Source organism: Coturnix japonica, chromosome 1 (genome assembly GCF_054131305.1).
Source record: "Coturnix japonica strain WE chromosome 1, WE-NBRP24, whole genome shotgun sequence".
Taxonomy (NCBI): domain Eukaryota; kingdom Metazoa; phylum Chordata; class Aves; order Galliformes; family Phasianidae; genus Coturnix; species Coturnix japonica.
The window spans coordinates 49,534,537-49,558,732 of NC_140663.1; the positions used below are offsets into that span (position 1 = coordinate 49,534,537).

At 39.8% G+C, this 24,196-nt stretch overlaps 1 protein-coding gene across 3 annotated transcripts in view; it reads left to right on the plus strand.

Annotated features, from left to right (window-relative positions):
- RFX4 (regulatory factor X4) overlaps nucleotides 1-24,196 on the plus strand; it is an 80,259-nt gene that overhangs the window by 7,995 nt on the left and 48,068 nt on the right. For 2 of the 3 annotated variants that reach the window (XM_015864007.3, XM_085518913.1), the window contains exons 2-4: nucleotides 8,364-8,450; nucleotides 15,074-15,134; nucleotides 18,908-19,031. In XM_015864007.3, the coding sequence (XP_015719493.1) occupies nucleotides 8,364-8,450; nucleotides 15,074-15,134; nucleotides 18,908-19,031 (272 nt within the window). Of the gene's footprint in view, nucleotides 1-8,363; nucleotides 8,451-15,073; nucleotides 15,135-18,907; nucleotides 19,032-23,621; nucleotides 23,732-24,196 lie in introns of those variants that run through there. The other variant, XM_015864018.3, reaches the window with a different exon arrangement.

Below are 24,196 nucleotides of genomic sequence, written 5' to 3' on the forward strand. Positions count from 1 at the left end.
CTATGTCTCACAATTATTTTTTTCCACCTTTGCAGTTCTTTGTTACCGATGTACTTCCATTTCTGTGCCAAGCTGGCTTGGCTGCTGGGTCCATCAGCTCCTGTGACAGAGGGAAGCATTTTGCAGACACTCACTGCAGATCCTGTTGCTTGCTGAGTCACAGGCTTCCTGTTGAGCCAATTGACTCTAGCCCTGTGCACCAGTGAAGCAGAGCTGAGTTAAGGATTTGAGGACTCTCTGTCTTCTCATGCATGCTGGTGAGCTGAGGGACCCTGGTAGCAAAGGGAATGTTTAACCCAAGTAGCTTGTGAGCAGAGACTGACTTCTGCTGACTTCTCATGAGGTTACCAGTGTGCCTAACATTAACTTTTATTATGAAATGTAAATTATAAATGAAATGTGGAGCAGAAGTACATCAAGAAGCCCTGTACTTCCTAGTGAGAGATAGAACTGGAGGCAACAAGGAGGAGTATTTGCATTTTCTTGGAAGGAACCTGTGGATAAATTGGAGAAGATGGTAGCATTTATACTGCTTCATGCAGAATGACTGTGGATCTGTACTGCTCCATGCTATGAAAGCATGGAGAATGCTTCATTGTAGGTAGAGTTGGTGCTTAGAAAGCACACAGTATTTGCAACCATCCTACTGATGATAAGATTGGCTGTAAGTTGTGTGCCCTGGAAAAGCTGAACTCATCAAGTTCATGTGTTATTAGCTTAAGTGATCTTAGGTGAAAGTGAGAGAATGCCACTGGGCTGAAACTGAACTGAAGGAGATTTCTTTCACTGTAAATGAGGAATGGCCTTAAAACACCAAATGTGTTTAGTGACTTCTGGTCTGGTGAAAATTACTTGTCAAAGAATGATAATACCATGTGGCATGTAACTGAGAGGTGGAAAAGGCTACTCCTGGTTAACAAACATGCTTAGCTGGTAGTATGATTGTAATATATGTTATCCCAAAGAAAGGAATGCACAGCACTTATCAAGACCTGTCTGATTTGGGTTAAACACTGCCCTAAAGGCCATAATCAATACACAGAGCAACCCCATATTTTAGGGTTCGTAACTGTCTTGCCCCGCATCTGGGATGTAACTGCTTAATGAGGAATATTACCTCCTGTGGATGTAGTACTTAAATGAACGTGTCACATTTAGCCGAACTTCTGCTTAATACAGAGTAACAAGAAGGCAACATCTCACAAAATGCAGTTTTCCAGCCCATGTAACGTAGATGAGGGTAATGATGATGAACTGTGGTGATTTTTGTTTTACCTCTTTGAACACAGTGTACCATTTATTTATTTATTTAATGTACTTTACCAAATTGGTTAGTAGGAAGATCACAACATGGAGCGTAGATGTGGCAAAACAAAACAAAATTGTTTCTGGAGATTCAAGAGTCATTCTTCACATTCTTATGATATCATGGCATATCTGACTATGCTTCACCAGAATCACAAGAGCAAGGAAAAAGACAAAAATATTCCTGCCAACATTTAGTAAAGGCCCTGGACCAATGTCCATTAACCCTGAAATAGTTCCAAGAGAACTGTATGCCAAGAAATGAGAACAAAAGAAGTGAGGCTGCAACAAGAGTGCCTGACATTTTGCCCTGTTGGACGCAAAATAAAGTTAGATTAACAAACAGAACACCAAGGTATCTGGCAGCTTGTCAGGGTAGCAGCTCTACCATCTGCACCAAGGCCATGTGTCATTGTCATCCCCAAGGAGCAGGTCTCTTGGAAGAGCAGGAGATGGCTGTGTAGAACTGAGGAGGACACTGGCATGATTTCTTGTGGAGCTTGATGTTCATGACAGCTCGCTCTTGCTAACTGAAGGATACGTGCCTTGCCAGCTGATGACAACAAATGAGGCACTAAGGAAGGAAACCAGGCTCTGTGTGGCAGGTCCACCTTGGCAGTCAAAGAGGAGCTGTTTTGTGAACTGGGAATGTCTAAGCAAAGGGGAAATCAAAGGGAATGGTGTTTGGAAGATAGCCCTGATGTGGTCTTACAAACCTTTCATTTGCCAGTGGAGAGAAGGGAGATTACATCATCTGCTTAAACCTAAACCTTAGAAAATCTCTGTGTGTTTGATTAGCTGTCCGTAATAGCTTGTTGTGATTGATTTTGGTTGATGCCATAAGTTTAACACCCTTCATGGGAGTCAGCAGTTGCCAAGCCCTGTCACATTACAGATACAACATTGTTTTTAACGTAGTGGGACCAAGCTAGCAGATCTTGATGAGGTCTTGTTTTTACAGTGGATTGAGGCTTCAGAAGGTGATTTTTCTTTGCTTTCATTCAAGCAGTGTAGTTCTTTAAAACCTCCAAATGCACTGCTGCAGTCAGCCCTCACACCACTCCAGCAGGGTTGTGCTTCTCAGTGTCAGACGTGGACAACTGGCAGTGCTGTGCTGCCAGGTGTAGGGGAGATTCAGCATGTGAATCTTGCTTCTAGTTATTTGCCATCAGGTTCTTGAGCAGACCTTCCTGAGCATGAGCATCACATTTCTGTATTATCTACTAATCTTCATCCTGACAGAAAGAGCTAATCTCTCTTGCCTTAGGGACACTGTTTTAAACTTGTGATTTGTTTTCTAAGTTGATGTGACCAATTGACCCAAGACACTGAAGCATTATTAGATATAGGCTTCATTTGAAAAAAGCAGGGTTTGTTGTATGCTAGTGTGTTTAAGACAACGTTCAGCAATATAACTTCTACAAATAAAAGCATCAATGAACCATGTAGACGTCAGCGTTTACTTGGAGACAGTGTCAGGGCACCGAGGGTTTTCTTTAGAACTAAAATGAATGTTATCCGATCAACTCCACTGAAACAATTTTGTGATAGATGTAACATCTGGCTGGCATCATCAACTAGCAAACTAGAAATAGGAAGGTCAGTGTCCAGTAGTCAGCCCCTTGAGCTATCTCGGGCATCGCTTTTACTTGTTAAATCTGCTGGTTGAAATCTCTTCCTCTTGACACACTAGGTCAGATGAGCAGCTAGATACTGAGGCACGAGGCAAAGATGCTGCAGGAAAAGAGGAGAAACTCTTTCCTCTCAGAACAATGAATACATAACTTAGAGGGATGATAAGATCTATATTCATAACAAGAGTTTCTCCTTTGTCACAGGAACTGTGAAATTATGTCTGTCATCACTTCTGAGTATTCATTTCTCAATAGGATCTCTTGTAAATCCACTGCAACTTTGGTGCCCTTTGGTAATCACGTTATCCACGTTTTTATATCCTTTTGCTCGCAGGTAATTTCTACTTTTCTCTACATCTGCCTTAAGAAACAGCAGCCATGGATAAAAATGAGTGACCATTGGCAGCTGTGCCAGCCAAGTTGGTGCATGGCTCAGGCAGTAGTCTGGGTCACAGCACATCTCTGTTTCTTCATAGAATCATAGAATTGTGAGTTGGAAAAGATCTTTAAAGGTCATCTAGTGCAAATCCATGCAACAAACAGGGGCAGCTACTGCTAGATCAGGGTGCTCAGAGCCCCTCCAGCCTGACCATGGATGTCTCCAAGGATGGGGTGTCCACCACAACTCTGGGTATACAAACAGCAGGGACTTATTCCAGAGGTAGCGACAAGCAAACTTTTGTAGAAGAAACACTAGTTCCTGTGCAGAGAATGAAGTAAAATTTCATGCTTGCTGACAAACTTCTTTAAAGTTTGGAGTATGGGAACAGATCTAGAGCTGAAAGCTTATGAAAAGAATTCCCATGCAACTTAAGGGGCTGTGGTGAAATAAGCACTTGGTAATTCTGCAAGCTCTGATACTGTGATTACTAAAAACCTTTTCTGTCTCTTTCTAGAACATAGGTGTGCTCACCTAGTAGAACTTCAGTTAAAAGAATAGCTATTCAAATTATGTCCATCGTATGACCACATCTAGATCACAGGATAGGGCATAACTAGAGAAATCCAGCACAGTTAGTTCCACTTTAGGACTGAGAGGTATGGCAAAGTGCAGTTCAGATTAGGTGATTACAGAGTTTCATTCCCTCCATGAAACCTCTCTGTGCCTCTTCAGGACATCTGCTTGCCTGCCTGCCAGGGCTGCATCCAGTGGCCTTGGTGCAGGGTGTGTGCTCACCTTGGTGCTGCTCCACACAGCCCCTCCAGTTGCCTGTGCCATCCTGCCTGGAGCTGAGCAGGATGTGGAGACCTCTAAAGGCCAGAGGAGACTGAGAGCAAGGGACCCTCATGCTGCAGAAACTCTGAGACTTGGCAGAACAGCAGCTGCAGGAGCCAACATTGGCTGTGAACAGGTCTACCTCCTCTTCTACTCTGCATGGTGGTGCCCAGGTGGCCTTTGTGCTGCTTTTGCTATTGGCCAGGCAGATGTAGTAGACATAAATGGACATATATTTTTTAAATTATTATTATTTATTTATTTTTAACTTCCCTCTGGGCTGCAGATACTTGAAGCCAATAATCATTATGCAAACAAGGCAGAGTAATTATCTCATTAAATGCACTGTCAATACGCTGGCTGCTCTGCTGTATTTCTCACCTTGAATCAGACTCTGTGGAGAGAGGCCTTTCAGAAGTCTTCCAAGACCTCTGAAGGAGGTCATTTGTCCAAATGATTTGTCAAAGGTCTGTTTAAGATTCAGTGCCTGCTCCTCTTTCCTAATAACTCACGGAAGCTCCTGTCCCTGAGATGCTCTCATGTGCTTTCCTCTGTTTTGGGGAGTCCCCAGGCCTTCCTTCCCAACTGAGTGTCAAAAAAAAGTTGATGTAGTATTTAAAGGTGCATCTTCAAAATGCCATTAAAGGCACCCAATTCGTATTCTTTGCTAATAAGATTATAATAGTTTCTGCACAATGCAGTAGAGCAGAATTATCAGGATGTGTCTGTACTACAGTTTACTACTGGATATCAATTAATTTATTTTACCTGGTTGCTTTTTAGCTGGTACTGATCATTGCTCAAACCACTGTGCTGGTATAACTGAGGGTGCATGTGCTGGGGGTCAGAGTAGAAAGGAGTCCCAGGTAGAAGGGGAAGTGTGATACACTGAAAACACTGTAGTCAAATACAGCTTGTGACACGTGCATCTCCCACTAGGTATTTGGGTTTCCCACATATTGTCTTGGTGATTTATTGTTGTTATCAGGTCTGATGTGCTCTTCTGCTTGAGCACCACCTGAACCCTCCATGACTCTGTGACTGATTAGTAAGGTCCAAGTGCCAAGCTTGGGCTCTGGTCATATTGTGTAAGTTATTAACTTTCTATGCCATGTATGACTGACATCAGCCTTGGCAGTGTGCAATGAAACCTCAGCTGAGAGGCAGCAAAGGTTACCTGTTGGTGCCTCCCTCTGACTCTGCAGCTGGGTTGTGCACCAAAGCAGTGTGAACAAGAGTGCATGGTGTGCACAGAGCTGTGCCCAGTGGGTTCACTGTGCGGCAGCAGGGTGTAATGTTATTAGCTCTGAAACTACTTCTGTAAGACAAATGTAGTTTTGGCTTTCCTGATTTGGGTTGCTTTGCCTCTATCTCTCTTTCTTTCTGTCTCTTTTTTTTAATGGCAGGTTTATGGGGGAGCTATCAGCTCTCAATGGGAGTGTTTTCAAATTCTGCAAAGCTGGTTGTATTTTCTTTTAATGCCTGCAGGCGCTGTTATTAATATTGGCAGTTAAAAGCTTTGTGAAAACCTTTATCTTTGTACATGCAGTAAAAATATTTATTAAGTGAAGGCTTTTCTTAGAATACTTATTTACTTACACTTCCAGCCCTTGGTTTCTGAGATAATGCAGCCTTTAAACAGTTAGTTGGTGTTGCCACATTTTGTCATCTGCCAAATAATTTGACAAATTTGCCATAAACTCCCTGACATTTTCACTCAAAAGAGTTCGTTTTCTTCATTCTTTCCTGCCAGACAGGTCATGTATCTTTTCAGGCCTGAAGAATTTCTATCAGCTATTTAAATGCAAGGCCACAAAGACAAAGCCAGACTCAGGCTGCAGCAAGCTGAACCAGTGTGATTCAGGACCTGAAGTAGTTGCAGCACATAATTAAACAGTAGTGGTGCCCTACTCCAGATATGTTAGAGCTTGCAACGTAATCTTCCTTACCAATGAATAGGGCTGTAAATGCAATTATCGGGATGGTGATGAGAAAATTACTCTAAACAACACCTAAAAACTTTATTTTTGCTACTTAGTAAACATGGCTAAAGATGGCTGCTGCCAGTTCCCTGCTGTCAAGGGAAGAGGATGAGTCCCAGCTTCCCAGCTCTTGGTGCCGGCAGGAAAAGAAAGGGCAGAGCTAGGCATCGCTCTCCCCTTGGCGCTAATGGCAGCCGCCTTTGCTTGTGCTCCCTGCAGCTGGGCACGGAGCCAAGGGAATTATGTATGGCCACGGCTGTGCACTGAAAGGAGGAGGAGGAGGTAGGGTAACCTTTCTCAAGGCTTCTGCCATCTCTCTCTGGGGTCATCCTTGGCAGAAAGTTTCTCTGCTTTGGAGCGAGGTGTAAAGAGCCTTCCCCGGCTCAATTTAGTGAAATGAGAGAGGAGAGGTGCTGTTAGCTCAGTGCTTTGGTAGTAAGGGCGGTCTGGCATGGAGCTGGTGTTGGCCCTGTGACAAGGGGTTGGTGGGCTCAGCTGAGCAGCAGGAGTGAAAGCCTCAGCACTGGGTTCCCAGCAGATTTTGGGGTCAGCAGCCACACAGCTCAGGCTTTCTTGGTAGATACTAAGTTGCAGTGTTGGTAAAAGTGATGTTTATATAAGACCAGGAGTCTGATGTTGAAAGAAATATCCTGACAAATCCAATCCACTGAGCTATTTTGGCTGATATTCAGGCAATTGTGGCTATTTGCCATACCTCAAAGACTAAGCTGCAGTGCAGAGGCTGCACAGTCACGAGGCACAGGGCACTTTAATGGTGTGCAGATGGGACGTTCTCATGCTGACAGCAGTGTGCTCCGCTACAGGGCAGGGGAGGGCCCGGAGCTGCTGTGGTCTGTCTTGTACTGCCTGGATACCAGGAGTGTGCAGAACAGCAGTGTGTGCACCTTGGTAGGGCCTGGAGCACTGCCCTGAGGAGTTCTCAGCAGACCCTTTCTGGATTCCTGAAATGAGGCGTTACTGACTGCTGCCTGTAAAACACATGGGCAGCTCTCGCTGGGTTCCTGCCTTCCCTTCAGGACTGCTGCTGAGGCTTTCCCCGACTGTCAGCTCCATGCAGGTAGCCAGACAGACTCGGGGGCGGCTTATGGAAAGCGATCTGCATCCATTTCCGTCCCTTTGAAGGTATTTCTGGCTCCAGCAATTTGCTGACAGGGAGGCCTGTTTCCCCTTATTCCTTGTGTATCCCTTTGCTCAGTGGGAATGTTTCCTGTTGTAAGTTGTGGGGTTACCATGCAGCCTTCGCACCTGCCCTTTGCTTTTCTTGCTTTGACCACAGTGAGATCTGTCCTTGAAAAAACAGTCTTATGAGGGGATCTGTTTATCATGACAGCATCCAGGGATTCGAAGCAAACCCAAGGACTTGTATTTTATGCATTGTCCAAGGAAGGTGTGACTTTTGCCCTGAAGATCCGTAACGTTAAATTCTGCTGAGCTGGGTGCATCCTCTAAAATCATCAGGAGGTGTATGTTTTAGCTTCTAGAAAGAGCAACAGCAGAGTTGGGTCTATGTAATGCTGCACCTCATCTGGCTGGGGGGAATAAATAGGAAGAAAAGAGGGAGGATGGGAGCGGCTGGGGACTTACAAAGGTTTCAGTATTACAGGGTCTGCTGACTTGGTACCTTGCTCTTGTACCTGGAAATGATCTCAGTAGAGCCAAAGAATACACTGGAGATTGGAGAGTGTAGAAGTTGATTTCAGTGAGCACAGTTTGAATCTCTCTGTAACAGAGATCCACATGAATGATTTACACGTGTGAACCGCCCTCACAAGAGCAGAGGAAATGCTCAGGTACCAAAAGTCTGCCATACAAAGGCAAATCAATGCAGTTTGTGTGTTTCAGTTGCTCATGAGGCAGTAATTATTTTTTAATGCATCAAGCGATGGGGAGGGGAGAGAATATCCTAAAGAGCTTTGTTGTATACACAGAAGTGTTTTGGCCAAAAACAAAAAACAAAACGACATAAAAACACAGAAAACATACAAGGAAAAAAGGAAACAACCAAAAAGGCTGACAAAAAGCAACAGCTGAGTGTGAAAGCTGAAAAGACTTTCTTGCTAAAGAACCTCCATCTGAGCTTGCTTTAACAGAAATGCTACGGATGACCATCTGTTGAAAAATAAGCTCTACTTAGTTTAATGTGTTGGAAGCTTATTTTCTATGCAAAGACAAACACCAAAAAAGAGCAACTTTGTTGTTTTGCAGAGAGTTGGATTGAACGGTGCCTCAATGAAAGTGAAAACAAACGCTATTCCAGTCACACCTCTCTGGGGAATGTTTCTAATGATGAAAGTAAGTAAATGTTCATGAATTTGGAGTGCATGTGAAAATGTCTAAGTGCTACTTTCCTTCCACTTCACACACACACATATATATGTATTTCCTCATAATATTTTTGATACTCTGTAGTTTGAAGAGCCGTCTCTTTGACACGTCCAAAAGTTTTATCAATGTTTTTGCTGGACCACTGGCTACTTCCCATTACTTGAAAGGAAGCAATACTATCTATGAGTTAAAACGTCCAGAAGAATTTGAATGTTCCTGAATAGAGGTTGGGTGACCTCTAAAATGTGCTGTTCGCATTCGATCAAGACTGAAACCATCTGTTTTGCTTTTCACTGGTGAACGCCAGGCAGCTGAAATACAGGAAAAGGAAAATTGTTGTTCAATACCGAGTCACACAAATAAATTCTTTAAGAATTAAAATATCGTCAGATTAAAAAAATAAAATAAAAAATCATATATTGAATCATGATGTTGCTTCCCTTTATTCACTGAGAGGAAACAATTATAAATCTAGGTAATGTCACAGTAGATGTTTTTTTTCTCATTTCTTCTACTTACAGTAATTTTAGCTCTGGAAGAGCAGGTAATTATAAATACTGCCCAATACCTCAAAATAACCTATTTTTATTTTATTTGGTTTTTTTTTCTATTTAAAATTGTAATACAATTTCTAGTTTACCATCTTGTTTTTATTTGATTTCTATTTTACTTACTTTGTGTGAGGGGAAAACACTCATGGGGTCATTTTCCATTTCTATTCCTCCAGCGTTACTTACAAGATATTACTGCAAAATGAATTCCTCCATTCTGAAAGACACAATTTGGTACAAACACATAAGTTTAGAAACTATATTTTAAAATATATCTTAAATGCTGACAGTCCCTTTTTGCATATGTATATGTTTTTCATTTTAAGAGAAGTACTCTTTGATGTCACTGTAGAATTACATGCCTTGCAGCACAAAGTTTCAGCTGATTACAGAATCTTCCATGTTGGAGTCTCACGTTTGTTTGTCCAGGAGTCTCTTGTGAAGAGATATCTCTTCTGAGGAAGAAAGAAGGTGTTAGGAGCATGACTCCCATTCTAAGAACAGCAGAAGAGAATCCTCAAAGAAAATAACATTTCACAGGTTTGGGTTTTATAGGGGTTCTGTTTTTTGTTTTAAAAAGTTAGGAATTATCGTACTGAAAAAATAAAACATATGCTTGTTTATTTGCATTTTATGACAACCTTTGTGCAACTTATTGCATTCATTTTACCCTATCTGATGCTACTAAGAATGGGGCAGAAATAATCCGTAATGACTGAGATGTGTCTTCTGATTCTTAATGGAGTCTGAATTCAGGATTTTATTCTATTGACTCTAGTGGGTTTTCCCTTAGACTCACAGTATCAGAGTAATTAAATTAATACCACTAGCTATATAAGAAACAAACAAACAAAAAAACAAAAAAACAACATAATTCATTTTATGAGTTTCCTTCTATGTTCTTTTTTAGATTTCTTACTCTATATAGGTTGTAGCAAAACTATTAGCGGTTTGTTATATGTGCTTATAGCTTGAATGTGTACACAGGAAAGCCTTCACATCCCCTGAGTCAGTAGGTGAACCTGTGTGGCTTAGCCGTTGTGATTAAGAGCAAGTATTTCAGAGAGCAGCACTGAGGAGACAGGATAGTTGTTCATTCTGTTTTCTGGTGCTGGAATTGAGGGGAAAGTAATGAGAACAAAAGGCATCAAATGTAGAACTGACAGATACATAACCAAATTTATCCCACAGTTTGTATGCAGAGTGCTTTGTCATGATATATAATGGAAACTCAAATGGGAAAGAAAGTGCTGGTTTAATCCGGCTTCCTTTTCACAGCGACTTCACCCAGCTGTTTCCATTGCACTAATACCAGCATTTTTGCAGTGTAGATCAGAGAATTAATCCACCTGAAAAGCCATCCTTGTTTTTGTGGGCAAGGAACAGAGAAAAAAGGAAAGAGGAGGAAAGAAAAATAAGCAATTTGCCCAACAGCAAGAAGACCAATAATCCATGAAATGTAGAAAAAGTAGATGTTTCCCCTTAGAAAGCATCACATCGTATTATGTGATCCTTTCTAGTTTTTGGGTTTCCTTAAGAGTGCCCAAGAAGTTTCCAAACCATCATGTCCATCTTTGTCCAGCCTCTGTCATGCACTTTCAAGCAGCAGGAGGCAAAGTATTTTGAGAAAACCTATGCAACTTTGAATTCCTCAGAAGGGTGATCAAGTTACTGTGGTCAGCAGAGTTCCTGTTTTCATCAGCAATCAAAATAAGGCATCATTCCTCTTCCTCTTGCTTTACTGATGATGTTGAGTTTGTTTGCTTTCCTAAATACATCAGGTAGTTTTTTGGCTGGATGCCATTAGAGCATCAGTGCTTTGTTTCTGTTTTGGTGTGTTTTTTTTTAGAGGGTGGATATGTGCATTCATTAAGGAAGAATGCAATGATTTCTGCTGATTTCTTACTAAGTATCAGCCTGCTTTTATGACATATTTTTCTTGCATGTTTTTACAGTTCATAGGGTTTTAGGACAAGTGATAGTTTCACTGTTGCCTTTTTTTACCAATGGAGTACCTGGCAGAACTGTACCTTGGGCCACAGAAATCCTTTGCATTCTTCTTCCATTTTCCTCCAGGTCTCCAGGTCAGTTGGACCTGTATTACATTGTAAAGTAATACACAGTGCTGGGTTTGGTGCTTCTTACCCTCTTGGGACCTTTCATGTGCTCTTCCAAAACAAAGCATTTGCACTCTACTATAAAAATTCTGTGATCATTTTACTTTAGTTTCCAGTTTTCTAAGTACGTCTCCTTTCACCACTTTTGTACTCTACATGCTGGTCAAAAGAGCCACAGGAAAATGGAATAGTTCAATCCCATATCTAATATTGGAAAGAAAAAAAACATTTTCTGTATGCAATGTGTTGAGCCAGATTCTCCAAAATTGAAATAGAGGTATGAAAGAAAGCAATTTAAGAATTACAAAAGTTTCAACTTCAGTATGAGGTATGGCAGCTTCTTACTATCCCTTAATTCATGTTAGCAAAGGGCAAATCACTTTTGAGAGCAGTCAGAACCTGGGCTGATGTGGCTACAGGGGCAGGTGCTATTCATCTGAAAAACGTGGATGTGTCTGAACTATGTGAAGGATTTTATTCAGATAAAGCTACTGAAACTGTCTTAGCTCCTTGGAGGTTCTTTGAGAGATGTACAAGCAGCCCTGGAAAGTACAAGACTCTTCTGTTACCTCTGCAGTGGAAAGTAAAGCTTTAATTCCATTGTAGTTATGACAGAGATGAACATCAACATTAGTTTTCTGGTGTTTTCAAGTCCTTTAGCATTTGTCAGTGAAGGACTGTGATGTCTGTGCTTTGACAGTGTCTTGAAGCAACACTTCAGTGTCATTACTTCACTTCTTTACAAAATAGATTAGATTTTAAAAGTATTTAATATTAAAGGTTCCTTTTAACATGCAGTGGCACTGTGAAGGATTCTCATAAAATGACAGGAAGAAAAAAAAAAAGAAAAAGGGAGAACAGCATTCTTTGTATTTTTAATGCAGTACAAACAAATCTGGGATCAGACCTGAGTCAAGACTCTCACAAAACATTCCCTGGTCAGTAGGGAAGCCTTTAGGTATCCTGCTACCAAATAAAGTATAAGGAATAGGAATAGTTATTATTCTGCTAGTAAACTGTTTAATGAGATTATACAGTTAAACTATACAGTGCTCTTGTATTTAATATGGAATGTTTGTATTTCTAGGTCTCATCCATTCTCATACTGTGTACAACTCTACCTATCTATTTAATAAAAATAAATATTTTAGCCAAAATCTAGTGAAAATGAGAATCATTTTAGCTGATATCTGGACCATAGGCAGAAAATGAATAGAAGTTCTATATTGTTTTGCAGAGGCATGATTCTGATTCATGATTATGAATATTTTAATTGTCTTGAAAATCCAGTTGCTAAATATTTTGATAGAAAATGATTCTCAAAGAACTTTGCAAGGAAGTTCCAAGTACATGATTCTTCTCCTTGTTACTGTAGGACAATCAGTGGAGGGTGCTGAAGCATCTTGAAGAATCACAAGGAAACGTACGCAGCTGGGAAAAGGGATTTAAACTGTAGTTTATGATATTACTGTTAGCTTTTGTGGTTAAAACACATCCTTAAATGGGAGGATCTGACTGACTACAGATAGCTTGGAGCGTGTCTGTAAGCAGATTAGGTAAAATGCCTGTTCATGGGTCTCAGTGCGATTGTGAAACAGCCAAAGGAGGGTTAGAAGGGATGCAGAGACCAATTATGTAATTTGGATATCAGTTTGATGCCTGTTACAGTGCCACATATGCAGGGAAAGATTAATTAGTGTAGATGACAGACCATTGCATACTAACCCCCTTAAATCAAGAAATGCAATAAAAAGTTTTATCTGGGGTGGGGAAAAGGTTGGCTGGGAGTCTGTAACACCTGTTGGTTTCATAGACAGAGGCAGTTTAGGATTGCTGCATCTTAGTTACATCAGTGGTTATTCAGATCAGTGGCAACCAGCCTTTTCAGCTTGTACCTCTATAGCAATTTCCAGTTAAGTCTAAGCCTTAGCTCACACAGTAGAGTGAACTTAAAGCAGTAAGTAAGGGTTTGATACTGACAGAAAAAGGTGCTTAAGAGAATGGATGACTTTCAACTGGGAAGCAATAACCTTATTCTGAACAAGAAGGTGGTGGGGCTGAGACGGAGCCCCTACACATTGCTAATGCACAGGAGCAGCAGCTTCAATTGTTGTATCTCACTCTGACATCTCTCATGCACTGCTAAAGGCCAGAAAACACCACAGTCAACGAGAAGGTGCTGTGGTGCTGCTCTTACAGGGACTGGTGGCGGACTGGTGACCTCCCATGCTTGCAGACCCATCCCCATCCCTGTTTGCCAAGCTTGCTTGCTCCTACAGCTGCCAGCTTTATTTTCTTTACAAAAGCAAGGGGAACTCATCCATTCTACAAGCACTTTACTGCCCGCTACACATTGCTGAGACATACCATGGGTATAGCCCCAACTGTTTTATCCACCACTGCTTTAAGTCTGTGCTGCACAGCTCTGTCTCCCAAAGTCCAGGTTGTGTTCATGCGGCCTTTAGCAGTAGCTCAGCATTCAGGCCCTGTGTGCCTGAGGTTTGTTGCATGCAGACCGTTTGTTTAAGAAAAACAAATGAAAAACACAATTTAAAAGTGATTTGAAATGTGTATGTTGGTCCTTCCAGCTGAATAAAAGCCCTGAAAGGCAGGGAAGGAGTGTGCAGTCCAATAATTAGAGGCCCATTGTCATGCAGATGTAGAAGAGGGGCTGCCCCAGTGTCTGTGGATAACTGTAAATCTGGATTTTCTTTGACGTCCACAGCGTGGCCTCCCTGGCTAAAGGATGTTCAGTTGACTCTGAGTGTAATGGCAGAAGCACTGTGATGTGAGGACTGAAGGTAGCGTTTTCTGAAGCAGGGTTTTATTTCTGTATGCCAGTTCTTGGCATTGCACAATAGACCTTCCAGATGGATGTGGTACTCTTATGAGATACTCTGCCTGCACTAAGGTTCAACACCCTAAAAGTTGGCTTAAGTAATTTCTAAAAAATACTTAATTTCTAAAAACAAAGAAATGAAATTGGCAGTGCAGTGTAATGAAACGGTGGTTTTACTTCATTTAGGTACCAGAGCTTTCTGTCCTTAGTGCATTCACTGAGCACAAAGTTGTGAAAATAGCCAAATGTATCTGAAGCAACAGTGCTTTCCATAGGACCGCCTTCTGGAGAAGCTGATTGTGCTTCAGACTCTCAGCTTTCATTTAGGAATGCACTTTATACACTGCAAATCACAGTTTAATAGGGATTGTTCTATAGATCTATTTTATTTTTTTCTCAAAAGAACTAATGTGAGCTGGCCAAATAAATAAATAAATAAATCCAATCTTTTAAAACAGTTTTATTTTCAATGTCTATTCATCTTTTATTAACCTCCTTGGGAAGCCAGAAAAAAAAAAAAAAGAGTTGATAAACAGTAAATAGAGAATACTATCGTCAGAAAATTACCTGAAAAGAAATAAACTGTGTATTACAGGATGTCTTTAACTTAAAGATTTATTAAGCTGTGTAAATCACAAATACTTAGTATTTGTCATACATCAGGGTCACAGCAGTGGAGGAAAACCATAAGGTCAAAAGACTCATCAAATAGAAGGATAAAGAAAAAGCAAATTGGATCAAGCATCTGTACCATTAAAGGTGGTGAAAGTTTTTTCTATTTGGAAACATTGCTAGAGATTCAAGATTCTCTCTTTTTTTTATACACACTTTAGCTTTCCAATGTCATCATTTCTACACAACGCCCCACTCCTGCTGAGAGAGAAGTTTACAGGGTTTATTGTCTAAAGCAGTATTTGTAGGTAATAACTTAGGGAGCATCGATATTTACATTTCCAGTCTTCAGCCAGAATTTGGGAAAGCTTTAACACTTTAGAACATTTTTGAACAGATAATCCCTTAGCACTTCACACTGGCTGAGAAGTTCTCACTGAAATTAAATAGTGTTCTTTTGTTTCTTAACAGATGAGGAAAAAGAAAATAATAGAGCATCAAAACCACACTCAACTCCCGCTACTCTGCAATGGTAAGATGCCTCTGAAAAAACACAAAGTGACCTGTTAGCATCTTTCCTTATCCTTTTTTGAACTGAGGTGAACGGGGATCTTGGACATCTTGTAGAATTCTAAAGATAGCTCTACTGCATGTACTTACTTTGCTCACTAGAGTTCTATGTAATATTTCTCAACAAATACCTTAGTCTGATGAGATTTATTTGAACGTAAGGGAGCTCTGATACAGTTTAGAAAACCTAGCTGGCATATTTGTTTGCCACCTTGCCAGTTGGTAATTTGTGGTTTGTCTTTTTTGTTGTACTTACTATAAAAAGAAAACTAATACAGAAAATTTTGTTCGAGACTTATGATTTCTTCAGTGTGTGATGATGTCTACCTTTTTTGTTTTACTAGAATGAGATCTTTGACATTTAGCACAGAAGATGAAATAAGAGGTGTGATTCATTTGTCAAAATGCCCTTAGAAATCTAGTGAGGATTAAAAGAATACTTTATACAATAAAAAGCTGTTCCAAATAGAAGTTTTCTCTTGGCTTCAATATGTTTTTCTCCCTCTGTACTGCAGCTTTGAATTGGTGTTGACTGGAGAAACCAGTCATTTGATACATTAAATATAATTAGAAGCTCAAGCATTGGGATCAAAATACTATATAGTAGAAAGCTTGCTTTGGGCAAAGATGTCAAGTTTCCATTTTTCTGGAAGGCCAGACACATTACCATCACATTATTTATACTGTGGTAGCACATAGCAAACCATGGATTGGTAAATGATTGTGGTCAGCGCTGTATAAAAGCTGCACTGAGTGCTTCCCACAGGTTTGGCTTTACTTGTTTGATGGTTCTTCCTGGTCAGGGCTCAAATCAATTTTTTGCACTGTCAGAAAAGATGAAAAATGAAATTTACATGAATATGCCTTAAGTAAGCATGCACCCTCCCCTCTGACAGGAAACTCTAAGCAAGGTTCAAGTGCTGGAAGTTCTGGGGTAAATAACTGCCTAGATTCCAAGGGTGAATTGAAATAGCCTTGTTCTGGCAAATGGAAGCACCACCTTTGTCTCCTGTCTCTGTTTTTTGCTGTAAGGTGTTACTATCACTCGTAGATAATGAAGTCATGGGAGCAGTGGAGAAAAGAAATAGAGGAAATGTCATTAGCAAGGAAAAAGGAGGAAAGTGGCAGGGAAAATGAAGCAAGTCACAAGGGAGATACATAATTTTTGTCATATTATTCATACTGTCTTTTATTATTTATTTCTTGTCTGACATCATAATGAAAGGAGATAATATCAGTCTCATGGGGATATATCCTTAATGCTTATGCCTCTCCAAATGGGAAGTGCATTGAACACTGTAAAAGAGGAGGGAGATCTAGCTGAGGATTTAGAATTGTGGCTGGATGACTGTCAGCCTGGCTAGATGTCTTTCCTGGAAATAATGATGGTGGGTTTTTTTGCTTTGTTTAGTTTGGCTGATGACACAAAATGAAGTGAAAGGCCAGGTAAATGTAGTCATTCTGCCAAATTATCACCTAGGAACATACATCAGCCTGAATTTTAACTGTTAAGGCATGAACATTCAAATACCTAGTATCCTGTGTTTCTCTCTGGTTCCTGTGCTCGTAATTATCTGCATAGCTACAGCTTGCTTAACACTTCTCTATGTTTATTTGTGATTATTTTTCCCTGGTGGGCTGGTTGACCAAACTGTAGTGTAATTTTACATCAGTTCTGTGTGCGTCTAATTCTCTCAACACTGAATTGTCACAAGCCAAGGCAGCCCAAGTCCATGCAGTTTGGTGGCTGACAGCATAGGTGCACCAAATAACAGTATTGTGAAAGTGAAACAAACAAAAGACAATTATATTTTCTACAACATACTGAAAAAGAACAGAAAAAGAAGAAAGTAAAGCTAGCCAATGGATTCTCCCAAGGGTAGCAGTTTTGCAGAAACATTTATAATACATCAAAATTATCTATTCTAGAATCCTTTATGTAATTAGAAATGATAACATCACAGTTGTTCTGTTACCTTCCAACCCAGAAATAAGTCTGCACTATGAACACAACTCAGATATATAATAATGCCATTTATTCTAGAAGTACATAAATATAAAGGGAGGAACACTAATGGAGACAGATAAAATTGTCACCATTGTGGAAGGATTTAGGGGTTATATTGCTATACTGTAGTGGTACAAAAGGTCTTACTGTGAATTACTAGATTTCACATGGTTTTATTAGGACACTTAAAATGTCATATATACATTATTTCTGATAGCAATTTGTTAGGTAGCAGGTTGAGTTCATTATCTTTCTACAACACTGTAGAATGAGGCTGAATTCAAAACATGATAAAGTTATTAAATAAAAGACAGGAAAATAAAAGAAGTGGAGCAAGATGTGGTTTTGATCATTAAAAAAAAAGTTCAGGTATAATGGAGCATTGTTCAGTGTCAGACTAATGATTCTCTGTGAAAGAGAGGAGAAAAAGAGAAAAATTCATCAGATATGAGCAGAAATAATTAACTGCTTTTCTTTCTGTCCTGTCTTGGTCACGGAAGCTGACATTCCAATTAGCAGCTATAGTATACAAACGAACTCTCCAGGTTTTGAAAGAAGGTTTTGTTAAAGCACTATGAATTTGAGGAAAGATGCCGTGATGATATTCCTGTAGAAACCAAGGAAGAATAGATGTTGCCCATACAAACTGATTCCATTCATCTAGCCAGATATCTTATTAAAATAGTTTGCAGTCACAAATGATCATGATAACTGAAATGGAAGGAGGATAGGACCTGGAAGATGCAACGAAAGAGTGAAACTAGATATTTGAAAAGGTATTGTACAATTATCAAATGGCAGGGTCCTATTTACTGTAAAGCTGAAGATTTCTGAGAATCTATTTATTTTCTAGTAAAATAAGTTGCACCCACTTTCTTCTTTCAGGCAGCTAGGCAAATGAGCACACTTGCAACTTAAAAGCAGAAATGCTACCATGGGTGACAAGATTGAGGTTTTAAAGTTGAGTATATGTGAAGAACTCTTCAAATTCTTTGGATCGGCAATCACAACAATGTAATTTCAAGATAAATATTTTTCTAATTTATAGATTCACAGTGGCCATGGTTCCATATTTTAAATTCTAAGTAGTTGCTTATTTATGTATGTGATGCATAATTTAAAATGTCGTGAATGTTTGTGTGTGTGAGTTACAGTAGTTCTACAATGCGAGGGAGTTTCCCTACTGCATTAAGCAGATCACAAAGTCTTGTTTTCTTCACTTAATCAACAACAGAGAGAAATTATTCTACAGATATAATTTTGTGAGTGTTCTTTGGTGTTTATGAACAACTTGCTTCCTCCAGGTAAGGAACTTTGCAGCTGGACAGGAGTGAGAAGATGTCACAAAACCAATGGTGACCTGTCCTGTAAAAATGAGGGAATGCTACCCATCACTGAATGGTTTCATTCAACAAATGTTATGTGATAGTATGTTTTCCAAAAGATAGTACTTTGGAGCATGACCACAGAATAATGTTCCTTTGTGCAAATCTCCTATTGATACTAGCAATTCACAACCTACATACTTGATTGAAAGCAGAAAGCAAATTATAAGCAAGCTTTGTCAAAGTTAATTGGACTTTGTAGTTACGAACAAAACAGGGAAAACTGACTAGAAAAGCAGAAGCTGTAGTGTTTGGTCTTAAAGATGCAGCTTTGCACACAGTTCACCATACAGGACATCCAACATACTTGCAGTGCTCTCTGTTTGATATTTGCTTTTTAAGGCTGGAGGAGAACTACGAGATTGCGGAAGGTGTTTGCATTCCTCGAAGTGCTCTCTACATGCATTACTTGGACTTCTGTGAGAAAAATGACACACAACCTGTTAATGCTGCCAGCTTTGGAAAGGTGAGTCTAAAGAGCACTATGATACCTCTGCTTCAGGTGAATTTGGATTAAAGAAAAACTGTCATTTACTGCTAGAGATACTGATATACTAATAAAACATCTTACAATTCAGATCATGAGGCAAAGGCTATGATTTTAAGTATCTGGAAAGTTGGAATCACTTCTCATCATGACTGTGCTGCTTTCTTGATGATTTCAGCGTTGGTGTTGCCAGCCTATCTGACAGTTATGTTATACAGTATTGGCAACTTGGAAGTCAACTACAACCCAGTCTAAGCATTGTGACCTGTAGTGCTTTCATGAATGTATATTTAAACAAAAACAATCAAACAAACAAAAACCCAGAATGGTCAAATATCAATGATTTAATTCTGGGTCTATCTTTGCCATTCTTGTAAGCATTGTGTGGAGATCCTTGAATTAAGAATATGGGAACACACTGGCAAAACCACGATGGAGAAAATAGGAGTGACTCTGGATGTGCAAATCCCAAAAGCATCCAAAGCATTTGTCAGGCCCTGCACACGCAGGCTGCCCACATATCTTTGCACTGCAATTTCTTGTGCTTCTGCTTTCCAGGCCAGCTTTTCTAAGAGTCACTGTGGTTATTTCCAGACTGAAGTGGAGACGCAGTCTGTACAGATGCAGCAGTGCATTGCACAGGTGTGAGCAGTAAAGGGTTATGCTGTACCTCACTACCAGACATTATGGAGTGGCTAAGATGTTATACAAAGTTCTTATTTTGGAATTTCTGATAAGATGATGTTTCCTCAGTGAAAAATAGGATGATATTTTATTTTTTAAATTTTTTATCTAAGACCACATTTTTACTCTCCAGCGTGTCACTGGTCTTTAAAACTTGTCTCTAGACAAAATGTAGAGTTTGCCACTGTTTATTAAATGTTTACAAGCATGAAACTGAAGCCTTCTAGTGTTCACAACATTTATTCCATAAAAATGCTGGGTATTCAAAGAGAGGAATACGTTCCTAGGGTCTGTGCCTGTGAAAAGAATAGGCAAAGGAGAAGAATGTACTTAATGAGGTGCCATTTTCTCTAGTGCATCTTTATGTTGGCAGTTGAGCAAGACAAGTAAAATGCACTGTATTTTAATGTTACAGTTACATCATAAAGACCTGCACAGCACTGTTGATTCAATGTTAGATTTCTTTCTAAATACACTCCATATTATGAATGAAATTATTCATTTTATGTATTATTACTACCCAGAGGTTAAATGAACTCACTGCGTGTAATTTTTGAATAGTGAGAACAAGAAACAGATTTCTTGCAAACTGACACATTTACATGATGCAATTTTGCTGCTACTGAAAACGTCCCTAAATTGTAAGGAGTGCAATAATCTGTGATTATTTCATCACAACATGATTTCACCAACATGCAGCAGTCCAGTTATCATGTATGCTACTCCACCCTTCTCCCTGCCTTCATACATATGCACTTCGTCAGTAGAGTGGTAGGATCATCTTGGCCTAGCAGGATAGGTACAGTATCTTCCATCTAAAAATCAAGGTGTTTTTTTGTTTTGTTTTGTTTTCTTTCCCATCGGCTGTTTTCCACTTAGCTGCAGTAGATTTAGTTCTGACACAGCAATCTATAGAGTTTGTTTTCCCTTTCTGTGGAGATGAACCCATACAGAATCCTCCCAGTACTGTCCTAAAATAATGTTTTGTATGACCATTTTGGATCTGGAAACTGAGGTTCCTGTATAGGTGTGAACTCAGTGCCTCTGTGAGATGCATTATTGCTAAAAAAATTGTCCTTCACAGTCATGATGATCTGCAAGGCACACAAGCACATCACATAGCCAATAATTTGCAGTCTGATTCTTCTGATACCCAACTAGCCCCCTGAGCAGCAGAAGAGAGACACGGATAGGAATGCCCACCCCTCTTCAAAACTCCTTCCACATGATGTCATAAGACATAGAATATCTCTTTGGCCATTTTAAGTCAGCTGTTCTAGTTCTCTTTCCTCTCAGCTCCTTTGATCCTTCTCTACGAATGGCCTTGGCTTTGTGCATCACTGCTAAGCCATGGCTATAAATATCAGTGTATTATCAACATTGTTTTTCTCCTAGAACCAAAACATAGCATCATGCTAGACACTCTGAAGAAAACAATTCTATCTCAGCTAAAACTATGACAAATTGTTATCATATGACTTAAATACCAAATCAGCAGCATGTCCTGCATAAATAACTTGGAGGCAGAGAAGGGAAATAGGTGCTATCTGAGTACTTCTGCTCTTAGCTGCTGAAACAGAGACGCCAGACATGCTCATCCTCATTGGCAATCATCAAGAGCCCTGCAGCTGTCATCTTCTGCAGAGAAAGGAGTTAGTTGTTCTGTGAAATTGTAGAGAGTATGCCTTTCAAGAGCCTACATTAAATTTATGATTCATCTTTGAACTTTAGCTCTGTGGGCAATGTTAAACATTTAGGCTTTTCCTTCAACAGACTGATAGTATTCAGAAAGGGACATAGAGTTCAGCACATGAAAACAGTCTGCAAGAAGGAACATCCTAATGTGTCGTTACTCAGTTACAGCTGAGTTAACCCAGCAGAGTTAATTTCATTTTTAAAGACACTGCCTGAGACAAAAAAACTTGCCTGCAAGTGATTTCTCCAGGTTAAGATTTTGTGGGCAAAGCTTAACCTTAATGCAAGTGAAATATTCCACAACGAAGTATAGAAGGGAACACAAATAGATTGTTCGTGAACAGCTGAACTAATAGACCTTGTTTCTTACCATCTCATATGTTCCCCAAATCCAGAGCTGTACTTAAGTCTTCTCTCTTCATGTTTCCATGCCGTACTTCCAATTATTTCCAGGTCAGTGTGTGGAGGTCTTTCTTTTTCTTCTTTCTTCCTTCCCAGACAGCTGGACAAGTAGTAGCACATAGGTTGGCTAGTTGAGAGCAGTGGCAGTGTTGACTCCCTGCCTCATACTCATAGTTCTCCAATAAAGTATTGACAGAAGGCTCACCTGAAGGTTCATCTTTCATCCACATATTGTCTTTGAACCACAGAATCATTAAGGTGGGGAAAAAAACACTGAGATCTTCTAGTCCAATTGTCAACCTGTCATCTTCAGCCTTAATTTCAATTTGCTATCCCCATTATCCAGCCAGCATTTCTTATTGCATGTCTAGGATGTGGACTGCACCATAGGCAATTGGTAATACAGAAACAGTGAGGACAAGAGGTTTACAGAGAGACAGTAACACCTCATTGACTGTTTCCTTAGGAAATCTGGCTAATAGCAAGAAAGGTACTCAGAGGAAAAAAACAGAATTGTTGTATAAATAAACACCTTTTAAAAAGTAACCTGTATTCGTAAGCCACTTAAAGTACATACAAAATAAGGCTCTGGTATTGATAATACAGTAATATTATATGGCAAAGGAAGCTGTAGCTTTAATATGTTAGCCAAGCGTTTTAGTTCTTTACTTAACCAAGTAATGTGTGAACATTACAGCCAGTTCTGCCCATATTAACATTTGCCAGTTTTTAGCTACATTACCTGGTTTATTATTAGAGTGGTTTAAGATTCTTCCAGCTCAGAGTTCTGCCACTGCCTGTAGCTGGGAGGGCTGAGCAGGTATATTTTTTTGTCTGAGCAACATGCTAACATAAAATGTTACTGATAATGAATAATATTAGCAATAATTAATACATCAAGCTATGAATTACCCAGGAACTGTTGCTTATGGATTGGTTATGTAAGACTTCTTGATTCTGTCCTACCTGTGCCAACTCAGGCCCAAGTGGTAAGTCCTTGAGCTTCTCGTATGCTTTTGTTTCCTCTGCCGACATTGATTTTTGTTGTTTCTCTTTTGACTCTTTATGACCTTTATTTGTCTTAATTGAACCTCTTATAGATGTAATCTTCCCCTACACACCAGTTTCCTCTAACACCCAAGTTCTCATTTCACCGCTTCAAGAACGCTTAATTTCTCATGGTGCATCTCCTTTGCATCCTAGTGTTGTTCCCATAACTCCCATATGCCCCCTGGAGGTTAAATAATTTCCTCTTTTGTTTTTGTTTTCTGCCTTGTCTTTTGACAAGGTAAATTGATATTTGAGTAGAAAATGAAAGAATGATGCTGACATTCTGCAGGCTGCTTCTTCCTTAGCCTTAGGTCCTTTTCCAGTGTGGGTTCATGCTTACCTGAATCTCATTGCTCTCTAAGTGGCTTTGCTGTAAGTTTATCTTAATAAATAGAGAAGGAAGTGGGTCCCACAACAGATTTAAAGCATTGGTTAGGAAGGATCTTTTACATTTTTGAAAAACAATGGACTGAGACAGAATTACACTAGCAAAATAAAATGTTTCAATACAGTTTGCTTAGCTCCAGGACGGTACAAGCTGTACCAGCCAGAGCCTTCTTTTATCACTATGAACTGTCACTATGCCCAGTTTTGCCAGCAGGACTGCTCCTCCAAGCTTGAATAACATAGAGAGAATTTACGGTTTCATCCCATCATACTGGATATATTTGACTTCAAAAAAGAACAGACCAGCCTCTTTGAAATCTTATTGATAATGACATTACTATGTGTTTGGATTTTGCATGGAAATGTACACATCTGGAAATTGCCTGCTGTGCATACAGAGATACTTCTGGAGATGCATTTTTTACCCTGTCCTCCCTATTTGTCCCTAAGTAGCCTCACAGGTAAGTGTCCACCAATCCCAAATTTACTCTTAGCGCTCTGTTCTATTAGACTGAAAGAGTAAGTGCTTTATTACAGACTGCTACTACATCCTGAATGGTTTTTTACTATACTCATTTTTTACAGTCAATATAGGGGGAAAAAAAGAGAAAATAGGGCAAAAATCAATCTAAAGCTGAGGATGTGTTTTCTGTTATTGCACTGAAGGAATAAATGCTGCTTCACAAATCCCTCATATTATTACAGGTTGCCATCAATTGTCTTTTCCCCTTGAGCTTGAGAAGCAAGAAAACCAACAAGGACACCACAGTTTCTTTGGACAGGTTTCCCCTTTCTCAAAGATTTGCCCTCTAGCAAAGGCTTTTTTTTTTTTTTTTTAACAGACTTTGCCACTTGAAGCATCTGGCTTCCACTCAGACCTTCGGTGTGAGTAGACTGGCCTCTGGGTTGCTTTACCTCATGCCTTG